Below are 26,057 nucleotides of genomic sequence, written 5' to 3' on the forward strand. Positions count from 1 at the left end.
CACATGAAGCAACTTATGTACAAAAGCTTGCAATGCTCAGCCATTTCATGTTTTCCCCTGGGTCTTGGGCTCAGAGCATTGACCATGAGATTTCTGTTACTCCCGAGAGAGCTATGGCTGACCCAAGGCCATTCCAGCAGCTGCAAGTGGAGGAGTGGGGAATCAAACTCGGCTCTCTCAGATAAGAGTCCGTACACTTAACCACTACACCAAACTGGCATTACATTTTATGGCACACATGGCCTGGCCTGGCAAGGTCTCATTTATGTCAGATCCAGCCCTCACAACAAATGAGTTCAAAACCCTGCCCTAGAGGGGATCCAAGGTAACTGGAAAGTGGTTCATTAGGAGTACAAGCTGGATCCTACAGAAGAGTTTGGCAAATGGAAAGGAGATTTTGCTTATTCTCCTTTCCCAACCTTTGAGTATCTCCCCACAGACTGGTTGGGGTGGGGGTGGACCTGACTATCAAAAACAGCATTTTGGAAGAAATTTTGGGCTGCAGTGGAAGAGTGCGCTGCTTTAATGGAAATTCCCTTCCATTAGTGGAAGGATGGAAGGCTGAGTCAACCTTGGGCCGGTTACCTGAATACAGCTTCCACTGGAATCAAACTCAGGTCATGAGAGTTCAGACCACAGTACTGCAATACTGCTGCTTTACCACTCTGCGCCACAGGGCCACTACAACAAGGCATACCACAAACCTGAATGGAAATAAATAATTCTGAAGATTTTATATTGTTGTAAAAAAATTACCACTCAATGACACAAGTGCATATATTTATATTCGGAGCTTAAGTCAATCCAAACTTATTCTTTTAACCAGATGCACAAGCCTTCTGGAGTTTGCTGGCCTTTATAGCTCTATAATGCAGAAGATGTTGCAGAAGAGCATTTACATTGAGTTGTTACAAGTCGCTGGTAACGCTGGAAGGATTTTAGGAAGGATTACTCCTGAGGAAGTCCATTGACGAAATGAGCCTACATCCAGGTGCTAATAGGGCTTTTCTTGTAATATTGTAATATGAGAATGGACCTCTGTTATAATATGAAGTATAAAAAGATAACTTACAAAGGTGTTTAAATGGTTTTATTAAATATCGTTAGCCAACACATCACAGTATTTGTTTCTCTCATTGCCTGTCCTTCCACTGGCAGCTGGTAATTAACACTTTTGAGGGAGGGGGGGCAATGCAGGAGTCTAGTAAGACCTTTAAGACCAACAAACTTTTATTCAAAATGTAAACTTTCGTTTGCCCAAGTCAGTGTATTGTGATTGGCTCAGGGACCTGATGTCACAAAGCCTCCTCCCCCCCCCCTCTTGTGACCTTGTCCAATAAACGACTTAAAGAGGCACAGAGAACATTTGTCTTTGAAGCTCTTACTCCCGCCTATAGAGTCGTCCCATTGGCTGGCAGAAATACGAGCCTTTGGTCGTAGTGATTGGCTCAGGGCCCTGACGTTACCAAACGTCCCTTCCCCCCTCCTTTGTGAGCTTCGCTTATTCGTTCTGAACGGCTAAAGCGGCACGGAGAGCTTCTCTGCGTTTGCAGCTCCCGCCTTCGCTGTTGTTCCATTGGCTGGTGGGATCACGAGCCTGTAGTCCGATTGGTTCACATGCATTCACTCCCCTCCCTCGCTGTAGCCCCGCCCTTGCGCTTTTCTCCGTCTTTGCCACGCTCCTTTACCGATTGGCTGGGCCAGTCTAGTGGGCGGGAGGAGAGAAGCTCAGGGGTGGAGTCTCCGTGATGGAGGCGGGGCTGCTGGGAGAGTGAGCGGGGAGGAGGGCCAAGATGGCAGCGTCCGGGCTAAGGGCGATGGTGGGAGTGAAGCGAGTCATTGACTACGCGGTGAAGGTACGTGGCTGGGACGCCTCGGCTCCCCCTTCCTTCGTGGTAGACCCTGCTGGGCACCCTACCCATGTCAGATGGAGAGCGTTGTGTGCAGCTGTAGTAGAGATAGGGTCGCCAGATCCAGTTAAAGAAATATCTGGGGACTTTGGGGGTGGAGCCAGGAGCAAGGTTGTGACAAGCATACTTGAGTTCCAAAGAACGTTCTGGCCATCACATCCAAAGAACGTTCTGGCCACACACCTTTTAAATGCCTTTCCCCCATTGGATAGGATAGGGGCACCTTCTTTGGGGGCTCATAGAATTGGACCCCCTGGCCCAATCCTTTTGAAACTTGGAGGATTGTTTGGGGAGAGGCATCAGATGCTGTGCTGCAAATTTGGTGCATCTACCTCGAAAAACAGCCCTCCCAGAGCCCTAGATACCCGTGGATCAATTCTCCATTATAACCAATGGAATCGGTCTCCATAGGGAATAATGGAGTGCCCAGAAGGCATTCTCTCCCCTCCCCCCCCCTCCGCTTTCGGATGACCCTGAAGTGGGAGGGAGGGCTTCCAAACCGGGAGATCCCCTGAGGATTGGCAACTCTACGTAGAGAGGGTGGAATGAGCCTCCATGCGTAGTAGCAGTCTATCTCAGGACTCAAGCTTCCGGACTGGGTTGCTGAACATCTGCTTGGCACTAATGGAAACTAGACTGGATGGCTCCGTTTGCCTCATCCGGGGAGGCTCCGCTTTAGAAAGCAACAGGGTAGAGTAAGAGAAGTTGTGCTTTGTGCAGATTGCATGAAAAGTGGAAGGGAGGGGGGGAAACTGCCGTTATTATGGTTGCCCACTTTGGCTTTGGAGATTTTTGGAGATTAGCAGGTGGTGTCAGGGGTGGGCCAAGTTTGTGGAGGGAACTCCAAGGAAGTGTGATGCCGTAAGAACCCACCATCCAGAGCTCCCTTTTTATCTGGAGGACCTGATCTCTGTCATCTAGAGATAAATTGGGAATCTAGGGGGGAAACCCTGGCACCATCTGGAAGTTGGCAAGGATATGTACTGACCAGCCTAGCATTTAAAAATCACAACTCCGGCTCTCTTCTCTGTCCTGTTTTAGTGACAGGCCCCTTTCTGCTGTGGTGCCTGGCTTGGGTGGTGCCTTTTGCTTTGATGCTCGCCTTACCTTTGTTTGGGGACCATACCTTGAAACTACAGATGTTGGCAACAGAGAACCACAGAGGTTCGTGTGCCAGCTTGCGGCTGGGTTTCCTGACCAGCCATTGTTGGCAGTTGGATGTTGGACAGTGTGAGCCCAACAGTCTGTGTTTCTTGTTCCCCCTCTCCCGCTTTTTTCAAAAAGATTGTAAAATAAGGTGAATCTGGAAATCTGACTGAAGGTTGCAATTTTTTAAAACAATGGAAAAAAATAACAGTAGATTCAGGTGCGTCACCCTGTTGGTCTGAAGAAACAGAATGAAGTTTGACTTCAGTGGCATTTTTAAAGCCAACCAAGTTTAATTCTCAGCTTTTTTTTAAGCAGGAACTCTTTTGCATATTAGGCCACGCACCCCTGATGTAGCCAATCCCCCAGGAGCTTACAGGGTCTACTGCAAGCTCCAGGAGGATTGGCTGCATTAGGGATGTGTGGCCTAATATGCAAAGGAGTTCTTGCTACAAAAAAAGCCCTGATTCTCAGTATAAGCTTTCATGTGCATGAAAGCTTATACCTAGAATTAAACTTGGTTGGTCTTAAAGGTGCTCCTGGACCCAAATTTTTGTTCTATTAAAATAACTGCGTTTGTGAAAAAGTTAAAACATGTACGGCTGCACATGGAGCAGGTTTGACCACTGCAGGGCAGGGTAAGGGCAAGAAGCCCTCAATTTTGCCCTTGCTTAAAGAAATGGTCAGCATTATGAAATAGAGAAGGTGAGCTACTGACTGTTTTGTTGAATAAGATATCTGTGCATTTATAGCTTTTTATCTCGCTAGGGCTGTCTTTGCACACTCTGGCTCCCCAAGAGATGGCAGTGTAGCATGGGGCAGGTATGCCTCATACTCAGACTGTTGCTGTCAGGGCAATCTTGGGTTTGGGTTGTCGCCACTCTCCCTCAGGGCTACCCCTGCTGATTCAGTGCCTTGAGCGTCTGTCTGGCTCTCCTGGCTTTGCTGCTGTCTATTAAGCAACAAGCAGTGTTTCCTCTAAGCCAGGGGTGTCAAACTCATCTGTTATGAGGGCTGAATCTGACAAAAATGAGACCTTGTCAGGCCCGGCCATATTGGGCTCGGCCAGGCCGTGTCAGATTGGGCCATGTGTGTACCTATTTAAGATTAGGTAGCAGAAATATAAACTTAATAAAGGACAAAAACAAACATGACTAAAGATTTTTTTTAAAAAAACTTTAAAAATGCTTAAAACGTTAACACTCATTGGTCTTAAAGGTGTTTTCTTTGTCGCTCTCCCGTGGGATCCCAAGGGAGGAGCCTCAGCCAATGGAGAAAATAGAGGTTTTGCTCTGTAGCTCCTGTGCGATTGAGCAAGCCTGGCAAAGCAAGCTGTTCTGCAGAAGGAAGCAAGAGAGAGGGATAAGGAAGCAGACAACAGCCAGTTGCTCGGGGCCCTGATTTGGCCCCCGAGCCACATGTTTGACACCCCTGCGCTAAGCTGTGCGCATAAGTGGCCACTAGTTAACACAGGAAGCCCCACTCAGCAGTAATCTGGAACCATGGAGGGTATTCACTGCCATTTGCCCATTTTAAGATTACATCAGGATGTGAACTACTTCACTTGGTGGGGGGGGGGAATTAGAGGGAATGTTGGTCACAAGCGGTGAGCAGGAGTGTTGCAGTCGCTAAGACTGGGCACAAATACCCTTCTTTCTGACTTTAGTGCATGTTTGGTGTTCCCTGGTCAGGGGAGAGGAGTTTTTGGCCTAAAGCCTTATGCAAACAGCAGCCTCTCCTGAAGACCTTTGACCGGAGTGCTTTGGAGAAGTCTTGCAATACTTGCGGGACACTCAACCATCTTTTTAAGTGGTCTGGCTTGCCTGATTTCTTTCCCGCAAACAGGCTCAGGGCAGGGGAATTATCTGACAAATGTGGTAGAGGTTTTTTTGCTAGCTGGGTGTTCCTTGCAATTTATTTGTATTGTAAGAAGTGCCTTGCTGGATCAGACCAGAGGTCTTTCCAAGTCCAGCGTCCTCTTCCTTACAGCGGCCAACAAATTGGCTGGTAGGGCCCACAAACGGGGCACAGAGGCCAAGGTCCCTACTCCTCCACACGCACCTGCTGGAACGGCCTGGAGTCAGCCATAGCTCTTGTAGGAGTTGTCCTTGAACGGGCAGCTGCTGTAAGAGCCCTCTCAGCCCCACTCACCTCACAGGGTATCTGTTGTGTGTGTGTGTGGGGGGGGAAGATAAAGGAGATTGTGACAGCTCTGAGATTCAGGGTATAGGACGTGATATAAATCCAATATCTTCTTCTTCCTCCTGATGTTGCTGTCTGAGTGCCTCAGTATATGGAGGTTCCCTTTAGCCAGCGTGGCTAGTAGCCATCAACAGACCCATCATCCATGGATCCGTCGAATCCCCTTTTAACGTCACTTGTACCGATTTCGCACATAGCTTACCCTGCGGTCACGTTCCTGTTCTCTCTGCAGCGTCTGTCGGATAACCCACTATCTGCTCCGGAGTTACAGGAAGTGCCGCGGCTTTTGCGTAGCAAACGTAAACCGCTAAAACCCAGTTTACGTTCGCGACGCAAAAGCCGCGGCACTTCCTGTAACTCCGGCGCAGATAGTGGGAAATCCGACAGACGCTGCGCAGAGAACGGGAACGTGACCGCGGGGTAAGCTGTGTGCGAAATCAGTCTGGGTGTTTGAAGTGAAGTATTAGTGGAACCTTTATCCTTATGAGACCTTTTATTGTGTTTTCAAGTAGGGGGAGGAAATGGAGACCAAATTTATCAGAGGGCTAGAGTAGCTGCCCTGTGGAGGTGGGTTAAAATGTTTTGGGCTGTTTCACTTAGGGGAAAAGAAGTGGAGTAAGAAGAGACTATAGATCAAATCCAGTGCGATGCTGCCAGTGCGATGCAGTGACAAAAAAGGCAAATGCCACTTTGGGGTGTATCAACAGAGACATAACTTCCAGATTGCAAAATGTCATCATTCCACCGTACTCTGCATTGGGCAGGCCACTCCTGGAGTATTGTGTGCAGTTCCAAAGGCCTCAAGAAACGTGGATAGAAACTGGTGCAGAGGAGAGTGATGTGGATAACCAGGAGTCTGGAGACCAAGCCTTAAACTTTGGTGTCTTGGGAGCAAAAATTCTACTTTGTGAGCTACTGGCATTAAAGTTGCGAGCGAGCGATTTGGCCGCTGCATAAAGTAGCTTTCTCTGGGGCCATCCTTCCTGAGCTAAGGCAAAAATGTGTGAGCTGGAGGCTAAAAAAGCCGAGCTAGCACACACTAACTCAGCTTCGAGGGAACACTGACAGAGATCAGAACCTCCCAATTCTGCTGCCTCTGAAGCACCGTTATTCAGAGGGGTTGTTTTTTTTATCTCCGATCTTTCAGTGCCTAATGGATGGAACTCTCCTCTGAATTTTGCTAATCCCCTTGTCTAATCCCAGACTTGTGGCTAGTGACGTTTAAAGGATGGTTGATTTTTTTTTTTTGCCCCCCACCCTTTTGTGCCCAGGAGAGCAATTGTGCGTAGCAAGGTATTATGCCAACCGACAGTCTGGGGGATAGACTTTGATCCCTGCAATCGTGGAGCGGTTCCAATCAGAGAAATTGCCGCCGAGCGTATCCACGTACCGCCAGGTTGTGTCAGAGATGGTCTCCCATGTAATTTCGTTCCCACGCATGGCCAAAGAGAAAGAGAAATAATCATCCCAGAATGATAGCTTGAAGTGGCCCACTTACGAAGCCAGCGCACGACAAATCGGGATGCGCTGTTGCTTCGGGTCGGGGGCAGAATCGAAGAGCAGCGTAGACCTGGGAGTTTGGGCGCGGTCGAGATAAATTAAGGCAAACTGCCCTGTATTGAGATCTTGGCTAGAGATCCTGAGACCATCGGCCTTGCTTCCCTGCAGGGGTGGTTCTGCTGGTGTAGGCTTTGTAGCCCGATCTCAGAGGCAAAGCAGGGGCAGCTGTGGTTAGTGCTCGGATGGGAAACCACCAAGGAAGTCCGGGGTTGCTAAGTATAGGCAGGCAATGGCAAGCCACCTCTGTTTACCTCTTGCCTTGAAAACCGTACGGCGGGGATCCCCATTCTTTTTGAGCCTACGAGCACCTTTGGAATTCTGGCACAAAATGGCTGCCATGTGAGGCGAAGCCAACTACAAAATGGCTGATATAAGAGGCAGAGTCAACCACCCAGTGTCAGGGAGTGAGGTTATGCCTAACTTTAACAGTAACTCTTTAGCATTTCAAATAGAAGCTCTGTTTATGGAGGGGTATCAAACTCATTTGTTATGAGGGCTAGATCTGACAAACGAGACCTCGTTGGGCCAGGTCTTGTGTGCGTGGATTCTTATCTGGGAGAACCAGGTTTGATTCCTCACTCCTCCACTTGCACCTGCTGGAATGACCTTGGGTTAGCCACAGCTCTCGCAGAGCTGTCTTTGAAAGGGCAGCTTCTGTGAGAGCTCTCTCAGCCTCACCTCACAAGGTGTCTGTTGTGTGTGTGTGTGAAGTGGGGGGAGGTAAAGGAGATTGTGACCACTCTGAGATTCAGAGTATAGGGTGGGATATAAATCCAATTTCTTCTTCTTCTTTAAAGAAATTGCTTTCCTCCTCCCTTGCAGGTCCGGGTCAAGCCAGACAAGACCGGGGTGGTGACGGATGGGGTGAAGCACTCCATGAACCCCTTCTGCGAGATCGCTGTGGAGGAAGCAGTGCGCCTCAAGGAGAAGAAGCTGGTCTCCGAGGTGGTGGCCGTCAGCTGCGGCCCACAGCAGTGCCAGGTGAGGACTTGGATCCTTGACATGGAGGGAGATGGACTGGAGGGAGCCCAGACTAGGATTTGAGAGACCCAGGTTCGAATCCCCACTTGTGCCGTGGAAGCTCACTGGGTGACCGTGGGCCAGTCACGCACTCAGCCTAACCTACCTTGTAGGGTTGTTGTGAGGATAAAATGGAGGAGAGGGGAATCGTATAAGCCCCTTTGGTCCCCACGGGGTGAAAAGCAGGGTATAATTTTTCCCTCCCAGATTTAAAGTTTTTATTGAATTTTCTGTGCACAACTACAGAAAATAAAAGAGCCCCTGATATAAGTTCTTACAGTTGAGCCATAAGTTACATGGGTGGACACAGAAAGGATTATTCAAAAAATGTCTGTTAGATTTTGAAATATTTTTTAAATAATTCAGCCTTAGTAAGGGGTCTGCCCTTTTGCATTAGATCCAGGCCTCATTTTGGGTAGGAGCTCACCGGAGTGGAGTTCCGGAACCTCTAAATGTTATTGTGCTCTTTCTTTCTCCCCCGCAAATACTTGCTTCTGGGCTCCATTGTTCAACCCCCCCTGTGAGAATTTTGCTGAACTCTTCACAAACTTTCTGATATTTCCCTCCATAAAAAATGGGAAAAACCAAAACATACAAAGCAAACAGATGGAAATCTTCATCATGCCCCTATGGCCATATATGAGAAAGTAATTTTAAAAGTATGATGGGAGTAAGGTTTTATTATGAATGACAATTATAATTAAAGAAGCATTTTAATGTAGATGCTGAGCTAATGTAATTTAGTCCACCTTCCTGTGATGTCAGGGATGTATGGCATATCCAAGCTAGTAGCGCTAAGGAGTTTTGGCACCTCTTTTTCTACGAAATGACCCTTGATCTATTAGTCTAGTCACCTTAACACATCTCCTTAACACATCTCCAGAATTTAACTTCTGTTGTGTCCTGGCACGGGGTGGGGAAAGCGAGAGATTTTTTTTTTTTTACACGTATCCCGTATCTTAAGAGATGTTTGAAGAAAAGCATTATTTGGAATATTTTTGGGGTCTAGCTTTGGAGAGTTGTCCAAAACAGCTCTGGGAGTGAGAGAGGCGTAGAATAAGATTGCTCAGTCTGTTGCCAAGCGGTCATATTTTTACATCTTGTTATAGTTGCCAGGTTAGCAGCATAATAGTACAACAGGAGGTTGGGGAAGTCCAAACCACCTTTTTGTGAGGACTGATATAAAGTTGTGAATTTAATTCTTGTCTTTTTAGAGGCCCAGGAAAACTGGGTAAAGGTTTTTTCGCCAGTGATTCAGTGTTGACTTAGGAATTTCGACAGGGTATAAATGAAATAAATGAATACCACGTCTTCAGTTAACAGTATCTCAAAATCAGGGCTTTTTTTTTCTTTTGTAGCAGGAGCTCCTTTGCATATTAGGCCACATACCCCTGATGTAGCCAATCCTCCAAGAGCTTACTGGACTCTTAGTACAGGGCCTACTGTAAGCCCCAGAAGGATTGGCTATATGAGGGGTGTGTGGCCTAATATGCAAAGGAGCTCCTGCTACAAAAAAAGCCCTGCTCAAAACTCTATTCTGTTCTCGCAGATTACTGGGTTCTCTCTGCTTTCTCTTAAATGGCTGCAGTTCTCCCCCCCCCCCCCCCCGAATCTTTAGCTTCCTTCCTAAAGCTGAGCACAGGCTACAGAAGCTAAGAAGGGTTGGCGATGGTTAGGCCTTGGATGGGAGACCACCGAGGAAGACAAGAGTTGCCAGGGCTTTTTGGGGGGGGGGGTAGCAGGAAGTCCTTTGCATATTAGGCCACACACACCTGATGCAGCCAATCCTCCTGGAGCTTACAGTAGGCCCTGTACTAAGAGCCCTGTAAACCCTTGGAGGACTGGCTACATCAGGGGGGTGCGGCCTAATCAGGGGTGGAATTCTAGCAGGAGCTAGATGTAGCCAATCCTCCAAGAGCTTACAAGGCTCTTCTTTGTAAACTCTTGGAGGATTGGCTGCATCAGGGGTGTGTGGCCTAATATGCAAAGGAGATCCTGCTACCAAAAAGAGCCCTGAGAGTTGCTATGTGGAGAAAGGCAACATCACTTGCCTGGAACAAGTGAGCTCCCAGTTTTATCCAGTTTCGAAGAGGATCTGTTTTGCACACATTTTACTTGGAAATTTGGTTTGGAACTGGGACAAAAACAGCCTTGAGGAGTCAGTCCCCCAAATCCAACTGGGCCCGTCTGGTGGAGGTCTGGCAGAGGTGTTAGCAGTGTACATTGCTTCCTATTTTGTGATCGGTGGCTTATAGAGTGCCGAATGATGTACTAAATATTGAGCGCTTTTTAAGCCCAGCACGAGTCTTCCTTGGGATGTTGTAAAACATGTGGTTTGGTTCACTTACTTGACTTCCTCGATCTCTTTGCAAGAAGGGCTCCCCACAGTGAATCTGTCTTCTCATGGCAAGCGTGTCCACATTGTGTGGGATGTTAAAGGTGGGGGTTACTGACGCAACACGGGGATGGGGAGGCGGGGGCTTTGAACCATTTCTGCTGGGCGGCTTTCTGAACCGTCTCTGCTTCAGGCCTCTTGGGTGGACAGGGTTGCCTTTCTCCGACCAAGACAGAGGTGGGCAGGTCACATTTCCCCATCTGTTAGCATGCTCAGCGAGCTGTGAGCAGCACGGTTAATTCCAAAGCAGGGGGGGGGGTTTGCCAGAAAGGTGTACGGCCACTAGGTGGCAGCAGGGGTCCATGAGAGGACCGTTCAGTGGGACATAGGAGAGTCAGCGTGCTGTCCTTTTCCTCTCCCAGATCCAAGCAACCCACAGGACCATTCGAAGCAGAATTGCACCCTTCTATGCCCATTGACTTTAGTGGTGTTAGCTCTGCTTAGGATTGCATTGATGAAGTCTGGAGGAACGAAAAAGACCCGTTTTGGGTGGGCAGCCATGTTAAAAAAGGTAAAGGTAGTCCCCTCTGCAAGCACCAGTCGTTTTCAGCTCTGAGGTGACGTTGCTTTCACAACGTTTTCACAGCAGACTTTTTTAATGGGATGGTTTGCTATTGCCTTCCTTGGTCATCTACACTTTCCCCCAGCAAGCTGGGTACTCATTTTACCAACCTCAGAAGGATGGAAGGCTGAGTCAACCTGGAGCCGGCTACCTGAGCCAGCTTCCGCTGAGATCGAACTGAAGTCGTGAGCAGAGGGCTCTGACTGCAGTACTGCAGCTTTACCACTCTGCACCACGGGGCTCTTGGGCAGCCATGTTGGTCTGCTGTAAAAAAGCAAAATCCTAGCGCAGCAGCATCTTATACTGCAGAAAAAACTTGCACCGATTTCCCACTCACCTTACGTTGCTCTCACGTTCCTCTTCTCAGTGGGTCTTCCTTCCGATTTCACATTATCTGCCCCGGGGCTGCAAGTAACGGCGTTTTTGCGCAGCAAACAGAAACCTCTAAAAAATATTTTTTTGTTTGCCGTGTGAAAACGCCGACGTTACTTGGAGCCCCGGGGCAGATAGTGTGAAATTGGAAGGAAGCCCTACTGAGAAGAGGAACGTGAGAGCAGCGTAAGTTAAGTGGGAAATGGGTCTTGGTTTCTGTAGATTGATCTGGGCCAAATTGTTATTCCAGGGGTCGGATCAGGTTGAGGGGATGCAGGAGGGAGCTCTTGGTTTATCTCACAGTTCAGGAAGAGCGTTAAGGACCTCTGGCCGCCTGTTTCCACAGAGGGTCTCTATTCAGAACAATTCTCGGAGCAGGAAATGCACAAGGACGGACTTTACAGCAGCCATTTTTTTTTGTTGCGGTTTGCGCAGAACGGCCTAGAAGTCACTAAATACAAAGTAAAAAAGCCTCCCTGCCAGCACTCTCTCGAAGCTGTGGAGTCTTGTGTGAGAGAGAGCAGCCTTGTGGAAGTAACTGGTCCAGACGGGCCTCTCTCACCTCCCCTCCTCTCCGCAGACCTGGCTGGGTTCTTTTTTTCTGCTGGCTGCGGGCTTCCTGACAGCCACACCGTCGCCAGCTATTTTCTGCACCACCGCGCGCTCTCTCTCTTTCCCCCATGATTTTCACTTTGCTCAGTTGCTCTGCAGTCCCCCCAGTTTCTTTCTTCCCGGCTCCACCTTCCCATCCCAGTTCTCAACCATCTAGTCTGCTGACATTCCTTAATCTGAGACTGGGAACTGACTCAAAGGGGACGGGGGAGCACTTTCTTCTCTAAGTTCCCTGCACGCTCACATACCTGCTTTGCACTGTCAGAACACCGCCTCGGGTTGTTTAGGGGGGAGGCTGGCTGTTGCAGCGGCAATGTTTGGGATCGCTAAGTCAGCAGCTGCCGCGGTGGCCCTGATGCATGCTCACAGTGCCTTGGCAGGCTTCCCAGTGGGGCAGGCATTCCTCCCCCCCCCCCCCCCCTTTTCCCTTAAGACGCTATTATCGCAGCTATTAAGAAAGCTGGAAAGAGATCTCAGATTCCTGCGTGCTGGCATCAGGGTTTTTTCCCCTCCTCAAAACTCGGCATCAATATTTTATTTATCCTGCCCTGTGCAGAGCAGGTAATAAATTTTCCACGCAGGCACAGTACCCGCCTAGTAGCGGGAGTATACCAAGCCGTGCTACTCGTTATTTCTTGCTTCTGTATACCTTGTGTAAAATCTGTCCCTGAAAAGCCTGGGATGTTGGTTGCTAGGCATGCAAATAGGGGTGAGGGGAGGATGGGGATTGGTGGAAAGGTGGTTGGTATTGCAAGTGTACAAGCAGTTTGTAGGAGGGCAGAGTATCTGGAGGGTGTGTGCGTTTGGAGAACTCGGCGCTTCCCCCTCCTTCTCATCTTTCTGGCAATAATCTTTCCCATCCGTCATGTGCCAGAAGCATTCCCCAGCCCTGATGGTGTGAACATGCCCTGTAAATGTCTATGGAAATGCTTCTAAGCTCATGAGTACAAGGTAGAACCAGTGCGTTGTTGGGACTTGGACTGAGTTCGAATCCTCCCTGTTCCACAGAATTCACTTTGAATTCTTCTCTCACTGACCCACTTCACTTCGTTGTGAAGATAAAATGAGACAGTACCTTCTGTGCTACCTGGATCTCCTTTGGAGAAACATGTCATGCGTATGCAATAGATACAACCAGACAGGGCTCTTTTTTTTTGTAGCAGGAACTCCTTTGCATATTAGGCCACCCCCACTCCCTGATGTAACCAGTCTTCCAAGAGCTTACAGGGCTCTTATCACAGGGCCTACTGTAAGCTCTTGGAGGATTGGCTACATCAGGGGTGTGTGGCCTAATATGCAAAAGAGCTCCTCCTACAATAAAAAGCCTTGATGAATACTTATTGCTTGTTGCAGTGAGTTGTCCATATAGATATGTATTGAACTGAACAATTAAAAATCCAATATATTGAATGAAATTTATCCTCATTCAGTTACAACACAATAGTTTTTTTCCCCATTTACTTCCTCATAGTGGCACAAAATTCTCAGTAGGTAGCAAAGGAAGAAACTCATTTCCGTATTAGGCCACACCCCCTGACACCAAGCCAGCCAGAATTGTTTTCCTGCTCAAAAAAAGCCCTGGGTGACAGCAGCTAAGGGGAGTATTTTTGTTGTGTTTGGGGGGGGGGGTGTTGGGGTGGGGGTGTTCAGCCACTGCAGAGGGAGAACGGCGCTGGTACCTGGCCTCACCTTGGACACACAGATTGCAGGGGGGCGGGGTAGAGCATCTGCTTGGTAAGCAGAAGGTCCCAGGTTCAATCCCTGGCATCTCCAACTAAAAAAGGGTCCAGGCAAGTAGGCGTGAAAAACCTCAGCTTGAGACCCTGGAGAGCTGCTGCCAGTCTGAGTAGACAATACTGACTTGATGGACCAATGGTCTGATTCAGTAGAAGGCAGCTTCATATGTTCATATGTCAGGTCCACGATTTGATGCTTCAGCTGTTGTGCTTCTCCCCCACCTCACCCCAGGAGACAATCCGCACAGCCCTGGCGATGGGGGCCGACCGGGGGCTGCACGTGGAGATCCCCGCCAAGGATTACGAGCACCTCAGCCCCTTCCACGTCTCCAAGATCCTCGCCGCCCTGGCCAAGAAAGAAGGTGCCAATCTTCTGCTGCTCGGCAAGCAGGTGAGACGGACTGGAGAGGGAAGGGCTCGGAGGAGGCCCACCATGCGGCTCGAGAGCGGAGCCTCACGAATCACTGGGCTTGACTTCAGCTTCAGGTTTCTAGCCCTTGTGGTTGCAGTGAGCGGGTGAGGGTTAGGTATGTTTTCAGCACTTAATCATAGAGTTGGAAGGGACCTCCAGGGTCATATAGTCCAACCCCCTGCACCATGCAGGAAATTCATAAATTTGATGCTCTGTGTTCTTGGTGCTTGCCAGAGGGGCACAGTGGGAGGGCTTCTAGTGTCCTGGCCCCACTGGTGGACCTGATGGCGCCTGGTTTCTTTGGCCATTGTGTGACACAGAGTGTTGGACTGGATGGGCCATTGGCCTGACCCAACATGGAATCTCTTATGTTCTTACCTCTCCCATACGCAACTCCAGTGACACCTGTTCCATGCCCAAAAAGGAAGGCGCCAGCCTTCTGTTGCTCGGCAAGCAGGTGAGACGGACTGGAGAGGGAAGCTCAGAGGAGGGCCACCACGCAGCCCGAGAGCGGAACCTCGGGAATCGCTGGGCTTGGCTTCAGCGTCAGGTTTCTAGCCCTCGTGGTTGCAAACTGCAACCAAAGGCCAGTGAGCGGGTGAGGGTTAGGTTTTCAGCACTTGGAATCATAGCGTTGGAAGGGACCTCCTTCTCGTCCAACCCGCTACACAATGCAGGAACTTCACAGATATTTCTCTCACACACGCACACGTGCCCCAGTGACCCCTGCTCCATGCCCAGAAGACAGCAAAAAACCCTCCAGGATCCCTGGCCAAACTGGCCTGAAGAAAAATTGTCTCCTGACTCCAAAGCGGCGATCGGCATTTCCCTGTCAGAAAGGGCCACGAGAACTAAGCACTGATGCGACAACCCTTCCTGCTCTCCTTCCCATGATCTGCCTAAGTTCGCAGAATTGGCATTGCTGACAGATGGCCATCTCACCCCTCTTAAGAAGGGCAGGGGAGGGATTTCACAAGCAGTATTCTCCTTGGGCACGGCGTCAAGGGTAGCAGTGGGCAGTCGTACGGGCTAAGAGAGCTAATAAATCCCCAGATGGCCCCTCTTTGGCTTTGTTATCCAGTGGGAATTGCCGACAGGGGAGGGAGATTTGGGCAGGGGAAAGGCCAGATGAGCAGGTGGGATCGGAGGTCTCCCTCGCAAGGAGCCAATTGCCAACGCGGTGCCTGAGCGGAGGCTGGAGAGGTCCCCGAAGGGTCTATATGGGATGCTCTACATCAGTGGCCCTCAACCTTTTTGGCACCAGGAACCGGTTTCATGGAAGACAATTTTTCCACGGGTGGTGGGGAGGCTGTCCCCCTGCCTGTGCCCCATCTCTGCCTCCCATGGGGGGAGACTGGGGCTGTTTCTGCCACCTCCCCACTAGGTGGTCAGGCGGCAGAAGGATAATCTGCCTTCCCCTCCCATTTCACAACCCCCACCAATCACCTGGCTAAGGTTGCAGCAGTGCTGCCCCTTCCACTGGCCCAGGACCTGGGCAGATGAAGTAGGCGGTGCGGTCTCGCTCCAAGGCTGCCTCCCCTGCAAGGAGTGACCTGGTTGCTATCAGGCCACGGACCGGTACTGGTCCGCAGCCCAATGGTTGGGGATCCCTGCTCTACATGATTGACTCAGCCTTCCCAGTGGGACTTAAAAGGAGCTGGAGAGACCATCTTGCTGTTTCCTCTGCTTTGGCTGACTTCACCCATCTTAATAGCCCTTTTCCAGTCAGCGGCTTGACTCTCTCGGTTGCGAGGGAAGTTAGAGGAAACTCAGGGCTTAAGCCTGGCAGATTCCTGAGAAACATCCACAGGGGATTTAGGCTCCAAGTGGTGGAATCTGCATCTCACCTGGGAGTGGCCTTATCACACAGCAGGGACCTAGGAGGACCTTCTGCTGGCTGCCACCACTCTGGTGAGGGTCTGCACGGGAGGGCCCAGAGTACCCAAGCACCCCTGTACCTTTTAACCATGACCAAGGAGATGTGAAGACCCAGGCAGTATAACAGCAACAGTTTATCTACAGCGCTCAAATAATAAGTGGGTAGAAACAGTGAAATATACATACAGTAAAGGTGGGTGCAAATAAACAGAAGCCCTGACGCGTTTAGCTACATCAGGGGTGGCCAAACTTGCATAGCATAACAGCAACATAGAATAGATGTTAGATGTCTGAGAGCTGCAAGACACAAATGTCAGATTTTGAAAGCTGGAAGGAAGGAAGGAAAATAGAAGTGGAAAGCAAGCAACTTCATTCTTCAAGCTGTCAGCTGGCTTGGCTGAGAGATGTGATTTAAAGAGAGAAATGCCTCCTCTGTTGGCTGATGTGGGGTGGGGGGAGCCTTCAAGAGCCACACAATATGTGTGAACGAGCCACAGTTTGGCCACCCCTGAGCTAGACATTCCCTTCCTGTCATACCACAACTCACCTCCTTGGGTAAGAGATCTCTCCTGCAGCCTTTTCCAGAGAGAACCTACCCTGTCTGTGCCTTGGCCCTTTTATGCTTTCCTCTCAGGCCCCAACCCTTTCTGGGCCAGTTTCCCTCCAGAACCTTGCCACCCAGTCAGAGGGACAGAGGGGATCCTGGGAAATGTAGGATTTTTGTAGTAACTCCTAGGCAGGCTTCTCTGGAGCCTGTAGGCCTCACTAGGCCCAGGATCATAACAGACCTTCCCCTTGACTTCAAGAGAATCGTTCATGAGCTTAGATCCAGGAGGACAGCTGTGAGTCATGTTGGTCTGAAGCAGTAGAGCAAAGTTTGAGTCCAGTGGCACTTTGAAGGCCAGCAAAGTTTTATTAAGGGCTTTTTGTGTAGAAAAAGCCCAGCAGGAACTCATTTGCACATTAGTCCACACACCCCTGACATCACGATTGTTTCACACAGAGGTTTTTGTGTAGAAAAAGCCCAGCAGGAACTCATTTGCACATTAGGCCGCACCCCCTGATGCCAAGCCAGCCGAAACTGCGTTCCTGCTCAACCCCCACCCCCCTCCCAGTTTTATTTCAGGTACGAGCTTTTGTGTGCAGGCACATTTCTTCAAATTCATTGAAATGGAAGCCACCAATCCATGCATAGAGGTAGAAGTTGAACAGCGAATTGGCATACACCAGAATGAAGAGGTTTGAACAGATGCAAACAGGAATAACAAGCTAAATTTATATGGTCACCATCTGTTTAGATTTAATCCTGGGTGGGAGAGAACAGTGAAGCAAATAAATGTGTCACATCTATCTCCAATTTTGACAAATTTATTTGCTTCACTGTTTTCCCTCCTGGTGTTAAATGCAGACAAATTGTGACGATATAAACTTGGCTTGTTATCCCTGTTTGCATCTATTAAAACATCTTCATTATGTTGTATGAATTTTGCTGTTCGACATCTACCAACATGTATATGTTGGTCACTTCCATTTCAATGTATCTGAGGTACAAGAAGAGAAGAGATTGGATTTATACCCCAACCTTCTCTCAGAGTCTCACAGCAGCTTACAATCACCTTCCTTTCCTCTTCCCTCCACAGACACCCTGGGAGGCAGGTGGGGCTGAGAGAGCTCTGAGAGAACTGTGACTGACCCAAGGTCACCCAGCTGACTGCCTGTGGAGGAGGAGTGGGGAATCAAACCCAGTTCTCCAGATTACAGTCCACCGCTCTTAACCACTGCACCAAACAGGCTCTCAAGTGGGCCTGCCCACAAAAGCTCCTACCTTGAATAAAACTTGGTTGGTCTTAAAGGTGCCACTCGACTCGAGCTTTATTTACAAGCCGTTCTTGTCCTCTGTATGATTCCCTGTGCACACCCTGACCCTTTGCTTGTTTCCCAGGCCATCGATGATGACTGTAACCAGACGGGGCAAATGACAGCAGCGTTTCTGGACTGGCCTCAGGTACGGCGTGAATGCACACATGCAAGAGATGAGGAGAAGGTGGGCACCAGGGCTTTTTTTTGTAGCAGGAACTCCTTTGCGCATTAGGCCACACACCCCTGATGTAGCCAAACCTCCTGGAGCTTACAGTAGGCCTTGTACTAAAAGCCCTGTAAGCGCTTGGAGGATTGGCTACATCAGGGGGCGTGGCCTAATATGCAAAGGAGCTTTTGCTACAAAAACAAAAAAGCCCTGGTGGGCACCAAGTTGGTGGAGCTGACTGGCCACTTGCTCCCTCGGCATGCCAATGTGCCCGTCAAGGAAACCAGACAAATTTGGTTCCTGTATGAACAGAGGAAGCTGCCTTCTGTTGAATGAGGCCCTTTTTTTTGGTAATTAACATTTTATTGGCGTTTCCCAGTACAAAAAGCAAACAAGATTGCAAAGGAACAAGGATGTAAATAACGTTGTCAATAACATTGCAGTACAGTAAATAATATTGACTATAGCTTAGTAAGAAGTACGCATAAACAAGCTGTAAGCCGTTTTGGATAAGAACATAACAGCCACGTTATGCATAAAAAAGAAAATAGAAGATAGGAAACGTAGCAAGTCGGTTAACATCAAGTTAGGTAAGATGCCATAATCTGTCAATTTCAGAATTTAAAGAATACCAGTGCAAAGCGTAATGTATGCTATTACTATTATAAAGTGTACCTTCTGCAACAGTAGTATGCACCTTGTGGAAGATGTAGGCCACGACTAGCGCAAACAGAAGAGGAAAGAAGATATTTCAAAGGGCGGGGGAACTGGAGATAGAGTAGGTTGAGATATTCTGAATTGTATGATTGGAGATCATGAGTTGTTACATAATCTACAAACGAAGACCATTTTTCTATGAAATGTGAGTTTACGAATGAGACCCTTGGTGGGGCAAGATTGGTCAGGCCTGTAGCTATGCGGGGGGGGGGAGTTGTGGGGGCCATGCCTCCTGACTTCCTGTTGGGTGCCCCAACTCGGGTGCCCCCAACCTTCCCTCCCTTCCCCTCCCCTTGCCACCATCCTAGAGGTGAACGCTGGCTGGGGCCTGTCCCTTCTCACATGAGCCACTAAGTGTCCCCTGCCTTTTTTACAGGTCCCTCCCCCCAACTTTTAAAATCCCGGTTACATGAGATTGGGCACATCTACCCTGCTTGGCTGGCGCAGCTGTCAGGACTTTCAAGCGGAGGTCTTTCCCATCACCTACTACTTGGCCCTTTAAATCGGGGATGCTGGGGATTGAACCTGCGACCTTCTGCATTCCGAGCAGCTGCCCTACCATTTGGCCACAACCCCACCCCTGTGTATTTTCCTTCGTATTACACCCGTTTTAAAATTTCCGTCATTTTCTCAATTAGCAATGATTTCCTCTCATTTTCTTTGCTGGAGACGCCAGGGATTGAAGTGGGCACCTTCAGCCTGCCAAGCAGGTGCTCTGCCCCTGAGCCTCGTCCTCAGTCTCAAAGCATTTGAACACGTTGACAGCTGGTCTGTCAGGCTCAGCCTCAGTGGTCAGACAGACCTCTGGTCTGTCAGGCTCAGTCTTGTCTACTCTGGACCGGCGAGCAACTCACTAGGTAAACGTCTTTCACATTACCTGCTTGCCCGAGCCTTTTCACTGGAGAGGGCAGGAACTGAGCCTGGCACTTTTGGCATGCCGAGCAGATGCTCTGCCACTGAGCCTCAGCTTCATCCTCGGGGCACCTGAACACGTGAACCCGGAACACCTGACCTGAATTATACCATCTGTTCTGCCAAGGTCAGTCTTGTCTGCTCTGACTGGTAGCAGCTCTCCAGGTGAAGGTCTTTCACATCCTCTTCTAGCTCAGGGGTGGCCAAGCCGCAGCTCAGGAGTCACATGTTCCAAGTTATTGTGTGGCTCTCAGAGCCTGCATCGGCCAGCTTAGGGAAGACGGTTCTCTCTTTAAATCTCTCCAAGCCAAGCCAGCTGGCAGCTTAAGAGAATGTGTTTAAAATTAAAATTGCTTTATTTCCAGCTCTGCCTCCCTCCCCGTCTATTTTCCATTCTCCCTTCCTTCCTCATCTGACATTCGTGTCTTGCAGTTCTCAAACGTTTGACGATTATTCTATGTGGCTCTTATACTGAGCAAATTTGGCCGCCCCTGTTCTAGCTGATCGTTCTAACTGGAGATCCCGGGGCTTGAACCTGGGAATTTCTGCGTGCCGAGCAGAGGGTCTTCCGCTGAGCCGTGGCTAACCTGAGGAAAGGGATAGCTCAAGATGGGTAGCTGTGTTAGTCTGCGGCAGTAGGACAAAAGCAAGAGTCCAGTAACATCATAAAGACTAACAAAATTGATGGCAGAGGCTTTTGTGAGTCACTGCACGCTTCTTCACGTATCTGAAGAACTGAGCCGTGACTCCCGAAAACTCCTACCCTGCTACCAATTTAGTTAGTTTTTAAGGTGCTACTGGGCTCTCAGGGAGCCCCATGGCACAGAGTGGTCAGCTGTGGTCCTGCAGTCCAAGCTCTCCTCACAACCTGAGTTCGATCCTGGCGGAAGCTGGTTTCAAGTAGTTGACTCAGCCTTCCATCCTTCCAAAGTCAGTAAAACGAGTATCCAGCTTGCTGGGGGGGCGGAGTGTAAATGACTGGGGAAGGCAATGGCAAACCACCTGTAAAAAGTCTGCCAAAAAAACTTGCTGATGTGACATCACCCCATGAGTCAGTAATGACTCGGTGCTTGCATAGAGGACTACCGTTACCTTTTAACCTTTACTGGGCTCTCGCTCTTTTCTATGGAGGAAGAGGAGTCCAGGCTTCCCAGTTGGTCTTCGGCTTGCCCCGAGACAGCAAGATTTTGCGTTTTCAACAGCCCACACCCGTGATTCGTCCTGGGGGTGTCTGTCTGGGATAGTCCTTTTCACCCAAACGAGAGTGGATCAGTCCACCCCCCTCTCACCACCCCATAAGGAAATCTTCCTTTCTCCCCCTCTTTCTGTTTTTTCAATCAAAAGAGAAGAAGTCCTCTGGTCTAGCCGCCTTCCAGGGATGCTTGGGGCGGAACCAATCGCCAGCAATCTGTTTTGTTCCAGTTAACGACGGCCTAATTAACGTGCAGATGAGACACGGGGTGGTTGGGAGGCAAATGACCGTTGGAAATCTTATTAGCGCGCAGTGGCCCAGTTTCCAGAGAGAGAGAGAGAGCGTCTCGTGCCCCTCTGCTCAGGAAACGGTTCCAAGATCACGTCGAAGGGGCAGCCCGTGGACCTTCCGATGGCACTCTGCCGGCGTCTTGGCACTGTGCAGCTGTCTCCCCCAACCGGCTTCTCTGCGGCGGATGCCAGCGGTTTTCGGCCATTAACGGGGGCCATAGGGTTGCTTGGAACAGTTGAAGTGCCGGCAGGTCATGGCCTCGGCCTTGTGGTGCCCTGCACCGTCAGGAGGCCTGCGCTTTCTCAAAGTTGTACTACCCACACTGGACATCTGTTTTCATTTGCGTGGCGGGGCTTGATAGCGGCTCCTGTGCTGCAGAAAAGAGGAACTGATCATAGAATCATAGGGTTGGAAGGGACCGCCAGGGTCATCTCCTCCAAACTCCTGCGGAATGCAGGAAACTCAAAAATACTCCCCCCTCCAGTGTTCCCTTCTAAGCTGAGTTAGTGTGAGCTGGCTCGCAGTGTTTTAGCCTCACGGTTTTTAGGCTCACTGTTTTCACGCATTTTTGTCTTAGCTCAGGAAAAATGGCCCCAGGGCAATCTAATTTATGGAGTAGCTCGCAACTTTGATGCCAGTAGCTCACAAAGTAGAATTTTTGCTCACAAGGCTCCACAGCTTAGAGGGAGTATTGCTCCCTCCCTCCCCCCCCCCAACCCCTGGTGACCCGTTTCATTCTCAGAAGATAGCAAAAAAACCCCCAAAACTCTACAGGATTCCTAGCCAAACTTGGAGAAGAATTGCTGCCTGACCCCAAAGTGGCAAACAGCATTTCCCTGGGCATGTAAGAAAGGGCCCTTCCTGCCCTCCTTCTCAAGATCCGCCCAAGTTCACACTCAGCATTGCTGTCAGAGGGCCACCTGGCCTCTGTTTGAAAACCTCCAAAAAAGGAGAACCCACCACCTCCCGAGGTGACAGCTCTTTCCTGGGAGTAAAGGATATAAGTAGGCTTCTGCGGAGACCCACCAAAATGTTTCAGTTTAAATCATTTTATGACATAAAAACGGGACTTTTTTTTTTTTTAGCAGGAAGTTCCGGCTGGCTTGGTGTCAGGGTGTGTGGCCTAATACGCAAATGAGTTCCTGCTGGGCGTTTTATACCCAAAAAGTCTAGTGTGGAACAATGGTGATGTCAGGGGGTGTGGCCTAATATGCAAATTAGTTCCGGTTGGGCTTTTCTACAAAAAAGCCCTGCATAAAAATATATCTACAAGGACACATGTCGCCATGATTTCAATAGTCTTTTAACCAGGGGGGTCTCCAGCACAGTTCCCAGGGGTGCGGCGGTGCCTTCTGAGACCTTTCTTGGCGCCCATCAAATGTTTTTCGAAAGTGGGCAAAGCCAGACAGGGCTCTTGCCCAGCAGGGTTTCTGACGGGTCACTGGCGATCTAGTTTGCTCCACGTACTTCTAAAAAAGGCATTCTGCTAGCACCTGCCACCCCCGCCCAGGAAATATTCACCACCAGTCCGCAAGCGAGCCGTGCGTGCGCGAGAGAAGACATTTGAAAGCGACGTGTTCATTTGAAAAAGCCTCTTGTTCAACAGAATTCCTGGCCTGAAACATTGGAGGGTGGCTGCTTGAGTCACGCGCGACCTCGCTCCCTGACATTTTGTGCCAGCGTTCCAGAGGTGCCTGCAGGCTAGAGCAAAGCTGGGAACCCCTGCCCTTATCCTTTTGTTTTTAAAGCTGATCCAAATGTGGAAATGTGCACAGCGCAGCGCTTTGGGCTATACGTGTGTGTGTGTGTGTTTGCATTGAGCGTTACCCGCTCTGCTGTTAATTCGGCAGCCCTTCTCTCCCTCCTGCAGGGGACGTTTGCCTCTGAAGTGACCGTAGACGGGGACTGGCTGAAGGTGGAGCGAGAGGTCGACGGGGGCCTGGAGACGGTGCGTCTCAAGCTGCCGGCTGTCGTGACCGCCGACCTCCGTCTCAACGAACCGCGCTACGCCACCTTGCCTAACATCATGGTGAGGCCAAAGGGGTTTTGACGCCATTTAGGTGTGTGTGTGTGGGGGGTGCCTTTTACGTTTTCTTTTTTAAAATTATGTTATTTACAGTCTACCTGCCTTACAGGCATCTCAGAGCAGAATACTGATCGTGACTCAGTACAGTTGACAAAATGGGACATTGAATAAGTGATGGACTGGGATTTTAGAATTCTGGAGCCTCCAGAAAGAACTGAAGCGCAGCATAGGATCGTAGAATCAGAGTTGGAAGGGACCTCCAGGGTCATCTAGTCCAACCCCCTGCACAATGCAGGAAATTCACAAGTTCCTCCCCCTAAGTTCACAGGATCTTCATTGCTGTCAGATGGCCATCTTAACCTCTGTTTAAAAACCTCCCAAGGAAGGAGAGCCCACCACCTCCCAAGGAAGCCTGTTTTCACTGAGGAACCACTTTTAACTATCAGGAAGTTCTTCCTGATGTTGAGCCATAAACTCTTCTGATTTAATTTCAACCCTTTGGTTCTGGTCCTCCCTTCTGGGGCCACAGAAAACAATTCCTCACCATCCTCTATATGACAGCCCTTCAGGTACTTGAAGATGATGATCATATCATCTCTCAGCTGCGTCCTCTCCAGGCTAAACATGTCCAGCTCCTTCAACCTTTCTTCATAGGACTTGATCTCCAGACCCCTCACCATCTTTGTGGCCCTCCTCTGGACACGTCCCAGTTTATCTGTATCATTCTTAAAATGCGGTGCCCAAAACTGAACACAATACTCGAGGTGAGGTCTTACATGAGTGTTCAGACGACACATTTCCGCAGTGCAGAAATTATGTAAGAGGATCCTCCGTCCAATAACCTGTGCACAGCAGTATAGAACCCATGTCCCTAATCGTTTACCCAAGCAGTTTTGTAGAACTATTTTGTACGGTGCAACCCTGCAGACCTGCAAAAAAACGCCCTCAGATTGTTCAGTTTTGCATAGTTTGCGGAAAGGTAGGAAGATGGGAGCATTTATCATCTTTTCAGGCGGGGGCCACAACAAAGGAAGCACCGACTTGTGTGGGCAGTTATCAATTTTGCCCATTTGCGAGCTGCCACCCGCAGAAGCCCCTGCTGAGATGAGCAAAGTTGTGTGGTGGAGCATAGGGAGAGAGGGGGTCCCACAGATAAGAGGGGCTCAGGTCATGATACTCCAGAGCTCTTCCGCGTGCGTCAGACTGCACAGATGTGGCCAGCTCGGCTACAAGTGGTTTTGCCCTTGCTCTAGTGCGCCGGAAGACTGCCTCCTCAGCAGGTCAGTCTAGAACAGAGGTGGCCAAACTTGCTCAATATAAGAGCCACATAGAATAAACATCAGATGTTTGAGAGCTGCAAGACATAAACGTCAGATGTAGGTAGGTAGGAAGGAACGAACGAACGAACGAAAATAGAGGGAGGACGGAGGCAGAGGTGGAAAGAAAGCAATTTTAACTTTAAATGCCTTCTCCAAGCTGGCCGATGGGGCAGTGGGGGCTTCGAGAGCCACACTTCTGAGTTGCAGTTTGGCCACCCCTGGTCTAGACATTCTTAAAAAGTCCTGAGTGGTGTCAGGTGGTTTTCCGGGAAACCCTTGGTCTAAGGGAGTTTCCTAGCATGCAAGGACACCCACAGGGAAGAAATTTGGGGTCCAACGTTTCTTTGGCCCTTTGTCACTTCATGAGGACCAGAAGCTTTAGCAGATGATGATTCCCACCCCCCCAATAGCCTTGACTCTCCAAAGCATTTCACCAGGAGCAGACGATAAAACAGGGAGAAGACGTGGATAAAACACACACACACACACCCTGCTGCCCAATTCAAACTTGAGGACAGTGCTTTTAAAGGAGCCCTCTTGTGTGTCTCCCTCTCCCCTCCCAGAAAGCGAAAAAGAAGAAGATCGAGGTGGTGAAGCCCTCCGACCTCGGGGTGGACCTGACCCCGCGGGTAAAGACGCTGAGTGTGGACGACCCTCCCCAGCGCAAGGCCGGGGTGAAGGTGGAGACCGTGGATGACCTGGTGGCGAAGCTGAAGGAGAGCGGGCGGATCTGAATCTCTCCTGAGTTCCAGTAAGTCAAACTCTAATTGCTTCAGGGCAGCGCCTGTTCTTTTGGGGCTGGTGGAGGGGGGGGGGGGGGACACGGTGCTGAGAGAAGCTGAATTCGGCAAACTGCAGGAGCACGCTTTCACCCGTTTAATCACACAGACACAACACCCCTCTTCCTGATCTTCTAAAACTCAATCTGCCATGACAGAGAGGGCTTTTTTTAGAGTACTTTAAAATATTTTCAGCTCAACAGATCAAAAACAGAACCCAGGGCGAGACGATGGGAACAGAAGCGAGCTTAATTCTCGCTCTGTCCCAGCTACCGGCCTTTAACGCTTCTCCCATGTGTGTGCAAACAGTTATAATCAGGGCTTTTTTTTGTAGAAGCCCAGCAGGAACTAATTTGCATATTAGGCCACACACCCCTGATGCCAAGCCAACTGGAACTGCATTCCTGCTCAAAAAAGGCCCTGGTTATAATTCCTTCCTCCCTCCCTCCCTCCCTATCTTGGGTCTCTCAGGCATCTGACGTTTATTGCATGTGGCTCTTACATTAAGTAAATTTGGCCACCCCTGGTCTAACAACTCCGTTCCCTTTTATCTTTCAGCGTCGCCTGGAGCCGCTGCCCTGGGCCTTCTGCTGCTGTCGAAGTGGGGGGCAACCCTCGGGGACTCTATCCACCTGCCTCCCGGGGCCCAGTCCTTCGGGGCCCGAAACCGTGCTGCCTTCCAGCCCAGCTGCCCAATGAAGGGAGCTGGCCGACAGTTTTTAACTTTGTTTTTCTGGATGAATGATGGGTCAGTTTGCAATAAATTTCCAGTGATTGTTGGGAGAGCCCCTGTCGTCTCGTCGGTCTTCCTTTCTGCCTCCCCAGTTCACTGCCCTGACCATTTACAGAGGGACTGTGGCTCAGTATGGTAGAGCATCCACTTGGCACGCAGAAGGTCCCCGGTTCAATCCCCGGCATCTCCAGTCGAAAGGACCAGGCAGTAGGTGACGGAAAAGACCTCTCTCTGCCTAAGACCCTGGAGAGCCACTG

General features: G+C 49.7%; 1 protein-coding gene across 1 annotated transcript; it reads left to right on the top strand.

Moving 5' to 3' along the window:
- The first annotated feature begins 1,715 nt into the window (after positions 1-1,715).
- Positions 1,716-25,852, top strand: ETFB (electron transfer flavoprotein subunit beta). The gene is made up of 7 exons (XM_060257959.1): positions 1,716-1,856; positions 7,641-7,799; positions 13,748-13,906; positions 17,748-17,810; positions 22,814-22,972; positions 24,852-25,039; positions 25,626-25,852. The coding sequence occupies exons 1-6, from the start codon at positions 1,794-1,796 to the stop codon at positions 25,020-25,022; spliced, it is 774 nt and encodes a 257-aa protein (XP_060113942.1). The 5' UTR covers positions 1,716-1,793; the 3' UTR covers positions 25,023-25,039; positions 25,626-25,852.
- The last annotated feature ends 205 nt before the right edge of the window (positions 25,853-26,057 follow it).

This window comes from Heteronotia binoei, chromosome 17, assembly GCF_032191835.1.
Source record: "Heteronotia binoei isolate CCM8104 ecotype False Entrance Well chromosome 17, APGP_CSIRO_Hbin_v1, whole genome shotgun sequence".
NCBI classification, from domain to species: Eukaryota; Metazoa; Chordata; class Lepidosauria; order Squamata; family Gekkonidae; genus Heteronotia; species Heteronotia binoei.